The sequence below is a fragment of the Natrix helvetica genome (genome assembly GCF_964273705.1).
Source record: "Natrix helvetica genome assembly, chromosome: 4".
Taxonomy (NCBI): Eukaryota; Metazoa; Chordata; class Lepidosauria; order Squamata; family Natricidae; genus Natrix; species Natrix helvetica.
This window is the reverse complement of record NC_138550.1, coordinates 140,052,520-140,068,338: the sequence shown is the minus strand read 5'-3', so window position 1 is coordinate 140,068,338 and position 15,819 is coordinate 140,052,520. Positions and strand designations below refer to the sequence as shown.

The following is a 15,819-nucleotide window of genomic DNA, read 5'->3' as shown; positions in this document are numbered from 1 at the left end:
GAAGCATCTGAGAATCATTTATACGGTGAATGCTAACATGTTTTTATCTTTTTGGACCAAAATAAAGTGATATGGATAAAAAAGAGACATTCTATTTGAAAGCTAATTCAGTTTTAGCAAATATTTTAATATAAAATGCAATATTAACACAGAATCCTATACTGAGATATATTCTAAGAAATTATTCAATGTTTTTTTTCTCATGCAGTTTATCACTTTCTTCAATATATTATATAAAATACCTTGAAGTACAGTTCTCTAGATTTATCATTTTGGGCTAAATATGGGTGGATATAAGAGTATAATTTTCTATACCAAAAGAATGCCTGAGCAATTTTGATTATTATTTTTTTGCCATTTTATTAAATAAACATGTGCATTAAATACTCAATTACCAATGTTCACATATACAAAATAGGTATTTGATTTAAAAGTGGAAAGAAAATATAATCACTGTAATTAAAGACTCTAATATTATTTCTGAAAAATATGGTGGTTTGTATTGATTTGCTTTCAGAGCAAATGTGAAATCCTCTAATTATTTTTAAAGGACTTCACGGCTTGGATCTGAGTCATGTAAGACATTGCTTTCTTCTGCATGATCCGCCACATTCATTAAGGCAGGTGTTTTCAAATTGTGAGCCACATTCCCCCAGGAACTCATAAACAACTGGGACAGGAAAGATTGAAATGTTTCTTAAAGCTAATCAAACTTGCAAAGGCAAAGTAGAAATGTTATTTTAAAAAATCCTTTTATTTTGCCTTAGGAAGCATATGTAAGCCTTGGGCAAGCAAAGCAGAATCAAGAATATTTTTAATTGCAATTTTCCTTTGTTTTTGATAATCTGATCATCTTTCAGAAATATTAAAGGTAAAGGTTCCCCTCGCACATACGTGCTAGACATTCCTGACTCTAGGGGGTGGTGCTCATCTCCATTTCAAAGCCGAAGAGCCAGTTCTGTCCGAAGGCATCTCCATGGACATGTAACCAGCATGTCTAAATGCCAAAGGTGCACAGAACGTTGTTACCTTCCTACCAAAGGTGGCTCCTATTTTTCTACTTGCTTTCGAACTGCTAGGTTGGCAGAAGGTGGGATGAGTAACGGGAGCTCACTCCAATACGCCGCGCTAGAGATTCGAACTGCCGAACTGCTGAGCTTTCTGATTGATAAGCTCAGCATATTAGCCACGGAGCCACCATGTCCCAGAAATATTATAAATAGTCAAAATTGGAATGCTGTCAAAATTTGCTTCCAATTTATCTAGAGAATCCAACCAGAGACTTGTGCAGATAAAACAGGAAGTAAAGTCCATAGCAAGTTTTGGGAGATTGCTAAACCCATGGGTCTAAGTGTTCACTATCCATAGCAGGTAGTTTCCCACTGCATGTTAAATGTGGCATAATATATCCATAATCTTTGGAGTGCCTGCAGAAATGTATGCTAATGGAGCTCAGTATCCTTACCCCTTTTTCTAAATTTCTAGATTCTCAAAGTTAAATTTTGGGAGAAAATGTCAACATGGCCATGATAATGCTGACCATGTAAAGTAAACTTAAGTCAAAAAGTATGTAAATAAGTAAACATTATGTGTGTTCCAGTAAATATTGTTCCTTTTTGGAAAAAACCTAACTAAAATAAAATCATTACTTTTATTCATGAGGGGACGACTCAGAAGTATACTTAGCATTTTGTAGTATTACACATTTTGAGTTCCACTGTGATAAGGTCACCCGCAAAGATCTTCCACTCACTGCTTTTGGAGTTACTCTAGTCATGAATATCCCCCAAATGTACTTTCATGGCCAATGTTTTCAAAAATGTTATTATCCCTTGAAAAGTTTTGGCTCCCCACCACGCACTGCTGTATTACAATGGGATTTAGTTTTAAGCCCTGTCCCAAAAATGAAAGCGAGATGATAGCAGAAAACCATGAGAAATTCCTTTACACATATACATTCACTTCAGAAGTTGCACTCATTACTACAGAAATATCTGTTGAAAGTTTAAGATTATATACTAGGGTCTATGCTCAGTCTAGTCTTCAAACCCCAATTTTCCTGAAAATAGTTAAAGCCGTCTACAGATCAGTCTACAGCAGGGGTTCCCAAAGGTGAGAAATTTAAGACTTGTGGACTTTAATTCCCAGAATTCTCTAGCCAGCTATGCTGGGATTCTGGGAGTTGAAGTCCACAAGTCTTAAAGTTGCCAAGTTTGAACACTTCTGGTCTACAGTAAGTGTTTCACAATCCTTTGTAAAACCTGACAGTCTATACATCATAATAAGTAGTCTCTCGGTGGCTTCTGATTTCATTCAGGAGATGCCAGTATCTCTCAGTTCATGATTCTTCTAAAATATTGTTATTAAGAGACATAACCTAAGTTTGCATTCCTTTTTAAAACTGGCAGACATGTTCTGTAGTAGATACCTTTTCATAAGGAAAGTTGCCTGAAAGTTTTTTTTTCCCTGAAAAGTGAGAGGTTATAGGTTTTAAGGATCATAAAGACTTGTTGAATGAGAATTCTTTCCTGGAGAAAGTTAACAAAAAGTACACGAGTGATGGTTAAACAGAGATTTATTTGGAAAATGCTGGGGTCAATCTAAATGAGGATAAATCTGTGAAGTCCTTTGTGCTCTCTGAGTTTCAGCATAGATGTCACCTCGTCTGGTAACAAAACATCTGCTAGGAAAGCAATCAAGCTCATAGAACAGCAAGGGCTCCACAGTTCAACCCTTAGCTCCATATAGTCTTATATTGGAGGATAAATATATTTTTAGACATTTTTGCTAGGAATGGTGATTAACAATGAATGGGACATAGCAGCCAGGCAAACACAATCAGTTATAATTTTATTCTATTTAGAATAAAAGGAAGAGAGAAAGAAATCTTCTTTGAAATAAAACTTATAATTTCAGAAAGTTTACTGGTAACTGAACAATAGCCATCTGCCCAGATGAAAAAGTTGAGATTAGCTGTTGTTGAAATACTATACATGATCTTTGCTGAACAGTTAACTATCATTACACTAACTATTCCCAATAGTATATTTGTACACACACACAGCAGCAGATAGCAACCTAGCTTAGGTGATCCTGAACTGTTTTGCCCAGATAGTTTAGCGTTTTAAGCTTAACTGGAAAATCAGATGTTTAAGTCAGATTTTGGTTCTATTGTTGCTATTTGGTAATAATATAGATCAAGTGTGTTGCATTCTTTCTGAGTTATTTCTATATAGTTAAAAGCAATGATAATGTCTTAATTATTCTCTTAATTATTAAAAGTACCTCTTAAATGATCATTAAAATGATCCAGTTCTTTCAGCTGTTCTTCAACTACATTTAGGTACTTTCAGATCCCTGCTTAACAATAATTCTACATCCCTTCAACAAGGCACATAACAGGAACACTTCCTTGCTCCCTGCCAATTGATTTTCCATGTTTCTAGTTACTTTGAAATTCTTCCAGAAGAGGAGGAGAAGGAAAACTCCCTCTGCTTTATTTTGTAGAATCTGGATTGTAGTCCTGAAGTACAGAGACAACTACAGCACTTACTCTTACCACCTGGGTTATGGCCCTGGAGTCATGCTTGTTGAGAGAAACTTTTTAAAGGCTCATTTTTGCCTGTGATCTTAGTGAAGCTAATGATGACTTTTTATTATCTAAAACCTATGCTGCTCTAAATGAATTTTAAGATTTTATGTGATTAGTTATTTTTTTTATTTCAACAGCCATATTGCACTGCTGATTCACATTATGTTTATGATTAAGACATATGGCAAGTTGTTATATCAGGAGGCAGGTGTCTAATCCCACAGCAAACAAATATATTCAATATAGCCTCAGAGCAAACAAATATATTCAATATATATATTCATTATAAATAATGCAGCTGCAAAATATAGACCAGTGATGGCGAACCTATGGCACGCGTGCCACAAGTGGCACGCGGAGCCATTTGTCAGGGCACGCGAGGCGCTGCCCTGTCAGCTGGCCAGCGCGTATGCGCACGCTGACCAGCTGAGTTCACCTTTTAAAAAGCTATTTTTCGCCTTCCCCAGGCTCCAGAGGCTTTATAGGAGCCTGGGGAGGGCGAAAAGAGCCTTCGGAGCACTTAAAACCACCCTCCGAGCAAACCGGAAGTGCTTCCGGGTTGCTCGGAGGGTCGTTTTAAGTGTTCCGAAGGCTTCAGGGACCGTCCAAGGCTTCAGGGACCGTCCGAGGCTTCCCTGATGCCTTCGGAACGCTTAAAACGACCCTCCGAGCAACCCGGAAGTCACTTCTGGGTTGCTCGGAGGGTGGTTTTAAGCATTCCGAAGGCTTCAGGGACCGTCCGAGGCTTCCCTGCTGCCTTCGGAACGCTTAAAACGACCCTCCGAGCAACCCGGAAGTCACTTCTGGTTTGCTCGGAGGGTGGTTTTAAGCGTTCCGAAGGCTTCAGGGAAGCCTCGGACGGTCCCTGAAGCCTCCGGAGGGGCTCCAGGGGGTCGGGGGAGGCTCTTTTCGCCCTCCCCAGGCTCCTATAAAGCCCCTGGAGCCTGGGGAGGGCGAAAAAAGCATGTAAAAATGGGGAGGAGGGTCGTGCGTGTATGCGCACTGGGGGGTCGCACGTTGTATTATGGGTGTGGCACGCCTGCACACGACCCCCCTGCGCTCCCCCCTCTTGTGGCACGCGAGCCAAAAAAGGTTCGCCATCGCTGATATAGACTCTGGTTAACTATGGGTAATGGGAAGAAGAATATACTTATATACCTGAAATTTATAACCAAAATTTCATTTGAATTATTTTTGGAGCAGATATTAGAAATGCATGAATGACTATAAACATATACAAGAGGTTCACCTCAAATATTTGTATATTATATTACTAACACATATATTGTCTACTGATATTATGGACTAATTATGGAATTAAAGAATTTAAAGTACCCATAATTATCAATAGTCTTTTAAAAGCAATTCATTTGATTCTCTCTACACATCTTCATTTACAGGAAAAAAAAGTAGAGTAAGACATCCATCAATATGTTTCATTACTGCTAGTGATAAGAGTATTAGAAGTAATTTTTGAAAAATATTAGAAGTGATTACTTAACGTTAAATGCCACCATTTTTCTCAACAAAGCACTTTTTAAAAAGTTCTTTCTGTGTGGGCTTTGATTGCTATAATTCTCGACAGTGATTATGTGGTTGGAGAGTTATTTGAAATCCACTCAAAATACTCAGGTTTGAAAACACTGAGTTAAGTAAACAATATTACGAAGGTTTTGATTTAATAATAGCACAGACAGCTAGTTTGCTGTAGTAGATTGCTTCAGACTATAAACCTCATGAAGATCATGAATTCTAGTCCAACCTTAGACATAAAGCTAGCTGAATCACCCTAGAGCCAGTTACTTTCTCTAGGAAGGAGGCAATGGCAAAGCACTTCCAAAGTTTTGTCAGGAAAACTGCAGGGAGTTATTCAAAAGTCAACATTGACTCAAACAAACAAATAATTAAAAGTAGCAATAATAATAGTGTTGTTTTGGTAACAATATTTGCTTTGTATTATGTTTTTATGGTTTATTTTATTGTGAGTTGCCCAGAATCAGTTGAAACAGGAAGCATCTACAATAACTTAAATAAGCAAAACTTATAGTACCTTCTATTACAGCACTTTATCCCTTTTCCAACCCAAAGAGACAAAAATAGCACTTTACACTCATAGCATCTCTCCAGAATCAAGTTAGCCCTGAAACATAAAATGCTTGCATCTATGTTTACAGATGCTCAGTTTTATTGTTCATATTTTAAGTGTGTGATATTCCTTTTTACAAAAAAAAAATACTTTTTTTGCCAAATAAACTTTCCTAGAATCAAGACAAGAGAATTTCATACAATGAATGATGGTACCTGCCATGAGTTTGAAATGCAAAACTTGTCTGCTTAGAATTCCCCTTTTGCTGCTCTAGCACATTAGAACAGCGGAAGCTTTTATATTGGATGGAATATGAGGGGAAGATAAAGATGGACTTTAATTATGTAAAGTAATTTTCCCAATTCTCCCCCTCTCAACATGACTTCAGAAACAGGCTCTTAATTAAGATAGCTATACCAGGAGGCCTCATCATCTCAGTGGATGAGAAAAAAGTGATCCAGATTCTTAGAACATTTCATGTGCAAATGATGGGATTTAGAAAGAAGTAGCCTAAAGAAAGTGGTCAGTTCTTCTTAGCCTGAATGAGATGGCGGCTTCAGGTGGAATATTGGGGATGAGTGGTCCTTTGTGCTCACTGAGATTGGTTGTTTCTTGCAGACATTTCATTTATCCATCAATGGAAAACTGATGATGTTACCTAGTTAGGTAATGAAACATCTACAAGAAGCCAACTAAGCTCAGAGAACATCAAGGACCCCTCATTTCAACTCTGAATTACAAATTTTCTCTTTTATTAATACTGGGAATGCTATCATAGTAAGCAAATTGCAACTTCCATAAATTGTTGGATTTTTACAAGATGGAATATCTGTGTCCGGGACCACAGTAACTTAGTTGACTTTTAGCCTCCTTGACTTGAAGGAGGGCATTGCCAGTGCTTCTCCACTCAAAAATCAAGTTCCTTTGATTCAAAAAAAAAGATTGAATAATGGGCTGAAGGAATTACTGTAAAGTTAAAGAGGGAAGAAGGATGATGAATTTCTTTGTGATTGCTGTAAAGAAAGAGGGAAGTCACTTCTTTAACTTCTTTCTTAAACTCTATTCTTTCCTCTACCTTTTTTTGTTTCCTTTTTCTTGATATATTTTAGTTATGATTTTTTTTAAAAAAATTACAATATTTTTTTTTTAAAAAGAAATCACATCTCTTAGTTTGGTCTGCAGTGAAAAATATCAAAGAAACAGCCTCTAGCCTTCTGAGGCCTCCCTCCTAGTCAAGAAAAGAGCAGGAGAGATAGCAATAGTGCTAGCAATAGCAATAGCACTTAGACTTATATACTGCTTCACAGTGCTTTTACAACCCTCTCTAAGAGGTTTACAGAGTCAGCATATTATCCCCAACAATCTGGGTCCTCATTTTTACCAACCTTGGAAGGATGGAAGGCTGAGTCAACCTTAAGCCTGATGAGATTTGAACTGCCAAATTGCAGGCAGCCAGCAGAAGAAGTAGCCTGCAGTACTGCACTCTAAACACGTGCCACCATGGCTCATAATATTATTAAATTCCAGCATAAATTTCGTCCTAGTCTCCTTTTTTTTTAGATGCCAAGGACAAAAGTAGTTGAAAACCTGAATGTAAAATCTGTAGTCTCTAGTAGCACTTCATAGGGAAACCTGCTTTTCTTGCATGCTTTCTTGTCTGGAGTAGGAAAACAAAAGATTATTCCAAAGCTGCATTCAGTCGTTGTAAAATTGCCAATTTCCAAAAACGCCTAAGAGACACATTATTCAAATAAATTCTGTAAGTTGTGAGAGGCTTATCAAATTGTTTTAGGACAGGTAAAAGGTAAATGTAAAGGTTCCCCCTCACATGCATGCTAGTCATTTCTGGCTCTAGGGGACGGTGCTCATCTCCATTTCTAAGCTGAAGAGCCAGTGGCATCTAAAGATGTCATGTGGCCAGCATGACTAAATGCCGAAGCGGCATGGAACACTGTCACCTTCTCCCCAAAGATGGTCCCTATTTTTCTACTTGCATTTTATATGCTTTCGAACTGCTAGGTTAGCAGAAGCTGGGGCAAGTAACGGGAGCTCACTCTCTTACACGGTGCTAGGGATTCGAACCACCGAACCGCCGACCTTTCTGATCGACAAGCTCAGTGTCTGAAAAAGCTTCACCTCATCTCAGTCTTTGGAATTCAAAGGCATAAAGCAAATGATTTGACAGAACTGCAGCATAGTCTCCTTTTAAAAGAAAAATCTAATATATTATTTGTTTCAAACCAATGTTTGTTTGGACTGGGCACCATCTCAAATAACTCTAGTTTGAATAACAGGAATGCACATAAAATTAATTAAGTCCTATGAATCTAAAAGTCTCATTTATGACGACTGTTTCTTATAATCCCAGGCAAATTAAAAATAACAAATTACAATAAAGGGTGCAGATTTATGCATTAAGAATACACTGCTAAGACATTTTCCTATAATCATTTTGTTTTGATTAAAATTATACTGTTTCTCCTTTGTGCAGTGCATCAGCCTGCTGACAGCAACTTATGTTTTATAGGAATACAGATGAAATACCAACTAAGAGGAAGTAGAAAAATTAATCATTGCAGAATAGCTAAATGTCATTTAAAGGACTTTTGTCTCAATAATTCAGTTAAATGCATTCTTCCTCAAATTTGCATTTTATCCCTACATTAACATCTGCATTGTTTAAAGCTACTGTACAAATAATGAGTTGAAAGAACAAATACATAACAACAAGCAAATACAAATCACAGATAAAGGATAGGGAAAGAGACAATACTAAAAATTTAGGAGTATATGTAATGTCTATGGGGATTACTCAGTCATCCAGGTCATGGTTGTCTCAAAGGTGCTTTTTCAAGAGGCAACTATAACGTAGTACACAAAATTGTCCGCTACAACGTCCTACCTGTCAACGACTACTTCAGCTTCAACTGCAATAATACCCAGGCAAACAATAGATACAAATGCAAGGTAAAACCCTGCAAACTCGATTACAGAAAATATGACTTCAGCAACAGAGTGGTCAATGCCTGGAATGCACTACCTGACACTGTTGTTACATCATCAAACCCCCATAACTTTAACTTTAAACTGTCTAGCATGGTCCTCACCCCTTTCCTAAGAGGTCTGTAAGGGGGCACACATAAGCGCACCAGCGTGCTTACTGCCTCTGTCCTATTGTCCCCATTTATTCGTACCCATTTGCTGTGTTCATGTCCATATTTATTAACATTATACATATTTATTCCTGAAAAGCACCTTTGGGAATATATGTGATCTTAAGGAGAAACATAAACATTTTAAATATTGGGAATTCTATTCTGAATGACATTTGTACCAACAAAAATAACTCTTAGAAAAAACATTGTTAAAATAGCTAATAAATGCTGATGACATTTGAATAATGTTTTCTTCAGAGCATTTCAAAATCAATATTATATTAATTTTTCAATGAGAGCAATTTCCCACTGATTTAAAAATCAGTAATCCAGTAAAAGATAGATTTCATTTTCCAATGTTTTGCAATAACGAAACTGTCCACTGAACAAGAACTGAGTCAAATGCTTATACTGCATCTATACTTCATGGAATAAGGACAATAAATCAACAACAGGATTTATTGAGGAAAAATTGTCAAAAGTGCTATGGTTTCTTCCAAAAATAAATATAGTGTTATTAAACTAGGAAAAATAGTTGGGATAAGAGTAGTAAACTAAGTAGTTGGAGAAAATGAAATATTGAAATGTTTTGCAATGCACACACACACATACACACTCCTAGAACATAGTTTTAAAAATATAATATACTATTTTGGAGATTATTTGAAGAGATTCTCTCATTCTTTTGTCACTTGGGAAGCTTTAACCATTAGCGAAGATTTTTAAAAATATATAGGTTTAGGTTTATACCTAATCTTCATTGTTGTTTAAAAAGTAATCATTTTAGTTTTTTTTAAAAAATGTGCTTTTACAGGCTATTTTAAGATTGATATTGTTTATACCAGTGGTGGGATTAAAAAAAATTATTACCACTTCTGTGGGTGTGGCTTGGTGGGTGTGGCAGGGGAAGGATACTGTAAAATCTCCATTCCATCCCCACTCCAGGAGAAGGTTACTGCAAACTCCCCATTTCCTCCCAATCAGCTGGGACTCCTTAGGCAGAGAATAGATGGGGGCGAGGCCAGTCAGAGGTGGCATTTACCAGTTCTCCAAACTACTCAAAATGTCTGCTACCAGTTCTCCAGAACTGGTCAGAACCTGTTGAATGCCACCTCTTTATACTTTTTCTAAGTTGAACGGTGTTGGGAGTCCAACTATTTGAAAGATGCAGAATTTCCCTTCCTTTTATTTAGTACTAGGGAGGTGTGGAATGCAATACAGGTAGTCCTTGACTTACAATAGTTCATTTAGTGACCATTCAAAATTACAGCATACTGAATAAAGTGACTTATGACCATTTTTCACAGTTACAACCTTTGCAGCATTCCCATGATCATGTGATCAAAATTCGGATACTTGACAACTGTTTCATGCTTATGACCATTGCACTGTCCCAGAGTCATGTGATCACTAATTGCACTCTTTTGACAAGCAAAGTCAATGGGAAAGCCTGATTTACTTAACAGCCAGGCTACTAACTTATCAACTGCAGTGATTCACTTAACAACTGTGGCAAGAAGGCTCATAAAATGGAGCCAAACCTACTTAATGAATGTTTAACTTAACAACTGAAATTTTGGGCTCAGTTGTAGTCATAAGTCTAAAATTTCTTTCTACTAAAATACCACAATCTTTAAAAAATAGACTGTGTTAAAAGTATAAAGAAATGTAAACTTGACAATATCAAAGCAATAATTTCATTGACAAGTCTGGCTGAAGTATAGATTGTACCTTTACAACTCTTAATAGGCTTAGTTTTCTTTTCTACTTTGAGGAATTATATCACATATAACATTGGTCCCAAATCCAGATTGGCAATACCTTCAGATAAAATGTATTTTCAGATATAAGTAGGCAGTGACAGTTCTCCAGAATAGCTTCTAATTCTAGAAGATTTGATATATTATTTACAAAATGGTGGCTCAGTGGCTAAGATGCTGAGCTTGTCGATCAGAAAGGTCGACAGTTCGGTGGTTTGAATCCCTAGCACCACGTAATAGAGTGAGTTCCCATTACCTGTCCCAGTTTCTGCCAATCTAGCAGTTCGAAAGCATGTAAAAATGCAAGTAGCAAAAATAGGGACTGCTTTAATGGGAAGGTAACAGCGTTCCGTGCGACTTTGCCATTGAGTCTGCTGGCCACATGACCATGGAGATGTCTTTGAACAGCACTGGCCCTTTGGCTTTGAAACGGAGATAAGCACCGCCCCCTAGAGTCAAAAACCACTAGCAGTTATATGTGACGGGAACCTTTACCTTTACCTTTACAAAATTATTAGTTTATAAAATCATTTTAAAACATTTTGTTTGAATATGCTAAATGAGATCTTCAGCTGTATAGGAAGCATAAAACAAAGAACTAGACAGCAATACATGACTGTCACAGGCCTGTACAAGCAAGATATATCTGTACCATATAATTTTTATGATGTATAACCTTAATGTATAACCTTAATCTAATTGAAAGAAAGAACAACTAAGAAACAACAAAAGAATGAGTTAAATTTAGAACGAGTACAGAGAAGAGCAACAGATGAATAGGGGTCTCTAGTGTGAATGATTGAGGGAACTAGGTACTGTATGTCTAATATAATGAATAAAAGGACTTGGGATTACATGATAGAAGTCTTCCAGTAGTTGAGGGGCTGTTATGGAGAACAGGGGATCAACTTATGACAAGAAATAATGGATGAAAGGTCATAAAGAAGAGAGCAACTAGGAACTACAGACAAATTTCCTGACAATGAAAACAGTCAGTGGAACAGCTTGCTTTCAGAAATTGTGGGTGCGCCAATACTGGAGGTTTCCAAGAAGAAACTGGACAGTCATTAGTCCAGATAGGTACGTTCAAGGGGTTGGACTAGAAGACCTTCAAGGTCCCATCCAACTCTATGATATTGTGGTCTATAGGCAACATTATCCACAATCTGAAAGGTCGTCTCCAATTGACATGCACAATATCTAGTTCATCTATGCACTACATCCCTCTTTTCTTTCTTTGCTATTAATGTTTGAATCTTTTTTAAATTCGTTGAAACTATGGATCAACTGTCCCAAAGATGCTTTTTAAAGAGGCAACTGGACTTTCTGGTTTTTCTTTGAAGATATTTTGCTTCTCATCCAAGAAGCTTCTTCAGCTCATCCAAGATGTTTCCATGACCTGGATGATTAAGAATCTCTATAGTCATTTATGGATCAACTGATTAACCTCTAGATTGCAGGAAAGAATTACAGTTTTTATGTCTCTTAGCTACCATCTAGTGATCATTCAGGGACGCAGTGTCTCAGCGGCTAAAATGCTGACCTTGTTGATCAGAAAGGTCGGCAGTTCGAATCCCTAGTGCTGCATAACTGAGTGAGCTCCTGTTACTTGTCCCAGCTTCTGCCAACCTAGCAGTTCGAAAGCATGTAAAAATGCAAATAGAAAAATAGGAACCACCTTTGGTGGGAAGGTAACAAATAGGGTTTCCTGCCTAGGCAGGGGGTTGGACTAGAAGACCTCCAAGGTCCCTTCCAACTCTACTATTGTATTGTATTATAGTGTTCCGTGTGCCTTTGGCATTTAGTCATGCCAGCCATATGACCAAGGAGACATCTTTGGACAGCGCTGGCTCTTCGACTTTGAAATGGAGATGAGCACTGCCCCTAGAGTCAGGAATGACTAGCACGTAGGTGTGAGGGGAACCTTTACCTTTACCTTAGTGATCATTCAGATTGTGCAGCTATTAACTAAGTGATGCTGATGAGCTGGATTTTGAGAAAGAATCAAGGCATGGGAATAAATATGGAAGCTGCAAACTTACTTTCAAAACATAATATAAGAAAAGGAAATGGTGTGCTGACACTCCTGGGAACCATGGTCATCAGGAAAAGAATTTGTCCAGACAGGCCACACTAAAGTACAAGAGACATGTCATTTTGAACACAGTTTCAATTTTAAGTATTAACACTAGTCAATTTAGGGCTTCACACTCTGTGATAGATTTCACCAACCCATTTATGAAAGAAAATAAAGTGTGAAAATCAGGATTCCTGATCTCCTTTGGAGGAAAAAAGGGCACAGAGAGGTAGAGAACAGTTCAAAGAATGATTGAAAGGTGGGGTGTCCCATAAGAACCAGGGGAATCAATCTGAACCATCAGACTGAGGATAAAGAATTTGTTATTTCAGGCTGCACATCAATAAACCCTACAGTCCCCAAACAGAATTTGGAAGTAAATTAAGAGGCAAAACAGCACTTTCAAAGCTATGTACCAAAACCTACCTTTACATCCCAGCTCTGGGTGGTGATTAGATACATGTGGTGACATACACATATTTCCTCTGGAAATCATTAGTAGACCATCCTCATATTCAGGGAAAGAAGTTGGAACTTGGCTTTTATCTAATTGAGCCCTCTGCAGAGTATATAATGCAGGCTACAAATACATCATTTCTGACATATGATTATGGAGTTAATAGTAACAAGTAACTGAAGGGAGTCCACTACCTCCCAAGATGGTTTGTGTCATTGTCAAAAAAAACTCCCACTCTTAGAAAACATTGAAGTTGATATAAAATCTATTATGCTTCAGTTTCCATTAATGATTTTATCCCTTTCTCCTGGAGAAAACTAAATATGTCCATCCATATTCTGCTTATATGTGTGAAGAGAGTGTGATGGAATGTAGTAAAGAGGTGGATTTCCAGGAAGGAGGATAGCAATAGCACTTAAACTTATATACTGCTTCATAGTACTTTTACAGCCCTTTCTAAGCAGTTTACAGAGTCAGCATATTGGCCACCCAAAATCTGGGACCTCATTTTACCCACCTCGGAAGGATGGAAGGCTGTGTCAATCTTGAGCCGGTGAGATCTGAACTGCCGAACTGCAGTCAGCCGAAGTGGCCTGCAGTACTGCACTGCTTTCCAGAGGAGTAAGAAGCAACTCAGCCCGAATATTATGTGTGAAAGAGTTTACAGAGTATATTGCAGATGCAGAAAGTATAGTCTTCAGTTTGGCAAGATATTGTCTATCATCTTCTTCTTTTAATCACCCCATAATCCCTTGCGGGATGGAGTCAGGGCAACTGAATGGAGCTAGCAGAGTGTTTTAATGGCCAGATGCCCTTCCTGTCACCAATGTGGAGTTTTGTTCAGCAGATATATTCTCAGTGTGCCCAGAGAGAGAAATATGTGCCACAATCTAGGATAGAACTCACAGTCTCCTTATTGTGAAGCGAGAGCTTCATCTCTAGGCCACTGTACCACTCCACAAGATATTGTGTATAGATATGGAAAAAAATAAAGAACTCAACTTGGAAAAATCACCATGTGTCATTCTTGATTTGGGGCGTGACACACAGAGAGAGATTCCTCCTATTCCCCTTGTTAATCTCTATTTCTTTAAAAAAAATGCAGTTCCTCTTTTGACATGTTTATTCTACATTAACTGTGAATGCCAGGCATTTATGGGAAGCAAATGGAGGACAAGGAATTCAGTTGTTGTGGGAAGAGGCAGTCAAGTTCATTATCAACTAGGTATATATTTTCCTGGAATTTCTCTTCTCAGTTTCAAGATTAATGTTTTTTAAACACTGATTAGTAGTCAAGATCTTTTCTGAAATATGTAGTGTTCTCATTCCTTGGGTTTCTCAGCTCCATGGGGCTTGCCAATATTGGAGTATAAAGTTTAAGGAACAACTACCAATTCTTCCCTCCATAATAGAGGTGGGCTTCAAGATATTTTATAGCCAGTTCTGTGGGTGTGGCTTGGTGGGCGTATTGTGGTTTGGTGGGCATGGCTTGGTGTGTGTGGCAGGGGAAGGATACTGCAAAATCCCCATTCCCTCCTGATCAACTGGGACTTGGCAGGCAGAGAATAGATCGGGGTGGGGCCAGTCAGAGTGGTATTTACCAGTTCTCCAAACTACTCAAAATTTCTGCTACTGGTTCTCCAGAACTGTCAGAACATGCTGAATACTACCTCTCCTCCATATACCTCAGGATACAAGGATTAAAGATACTTCTTTCTGGGCATCAACCATGCAAAAAAAAGAAAGTTATTGTGCATTCATTTATTGGTCTCTTAACAACATTCCATACTGCCTTCCTCTAGCTTTACGTTCTTGATTTCTACCATTTTTCAGCAGAGGATCTTGTTCCAAGGACTTGACTTGGAACAGTTATTTGACCAGCTGTCTGAAAGGTGTTTTTTTTTTAATTTGATGAAATTTCCACAAGAATAATCTGCCATTTTTTTAATTTGATGAAACTTCCACAAGAATAATCTGTCATTACCCCTTAAAATATCCTTCTTTGTTTTTGTTTTTGTTTTTTTGTTTATCTAGATTCTGTCCTAAAGCTGTAGGCTCAATTGAAATGCTAAGTATGAAACAGATAGTTTACCTTCTATAATCCAGGACTCCCAATTTTAAAGATACACTAGAAATGGCAGAGGGTGATGCAAGGACTATTCCAACATATCAGAAGCTATCTAGATTGAAAAACTCTAGAAGAGACAGGCAACAAACATTTAGTATCTGCAGTACCTAATGCTGATATTTGTGAGTTTAAGTTATTCTTCTAGCTATATTTTCCCTGTCGCCATAATTCTTTGGTTTTCAAGAATTAACATTCTGAGTGCAAGAACATGCTTGCATAATAATATTATTAATTATTTGATTCTAGATGAAGCAACAACTCCAGAACCAGAACCTTCTAAAGCTGAACAACCAGTGGAATCAAAGGAACCAACTCAGAAGGAAGAGAATGCAGCGTGAGTAGCAAAAATGCTGGCACTTCATTCATATTCAATTTTCTTACCAAAGCAGAGAAATGGAATAACCAAGGGCCAAAAGGTAGTCGGAATGGAAGCCTCTTCCAACATCCTGCTGACTTGACTGTTGCTGATCAACCATGGCAGTGCATGGTGAGACTGTTCCACCTAACCTACAGAGGGCTAGAATGGGATTGGTATACTGAACCTGTGTGTCACATGGTAGCAAC

The 15,819-nt window shown here is 37.7% G+C and overlaps 1 protein-coding gene across 1 annotated transcript in view; it reads left to right on the top strand.

Annotated features, from left to right (window-relative positions):
• The window catches only part of LOC309392201 (zinc finger BED domain-containing protein 5-like), a gene marked incomplete at both ends in the record, with an annotated part of 38,255 nt that extends 22,662 nt beyond the window's left edge, over positions 1–15,593 (top strand). Inside the window, one exon of the mRNA XM_081953224.1 lies at positions 15,502–15,593. Within this exon, the coding sequence (XP_081809350.1) occupies positions 15,502–15,593 (92 nt within the window). The remainder of the gene's footprint in view (positions 1–15,501) is intronic.
• Positions 15,594–15,819: the final 226 nt, after the last annotated feature.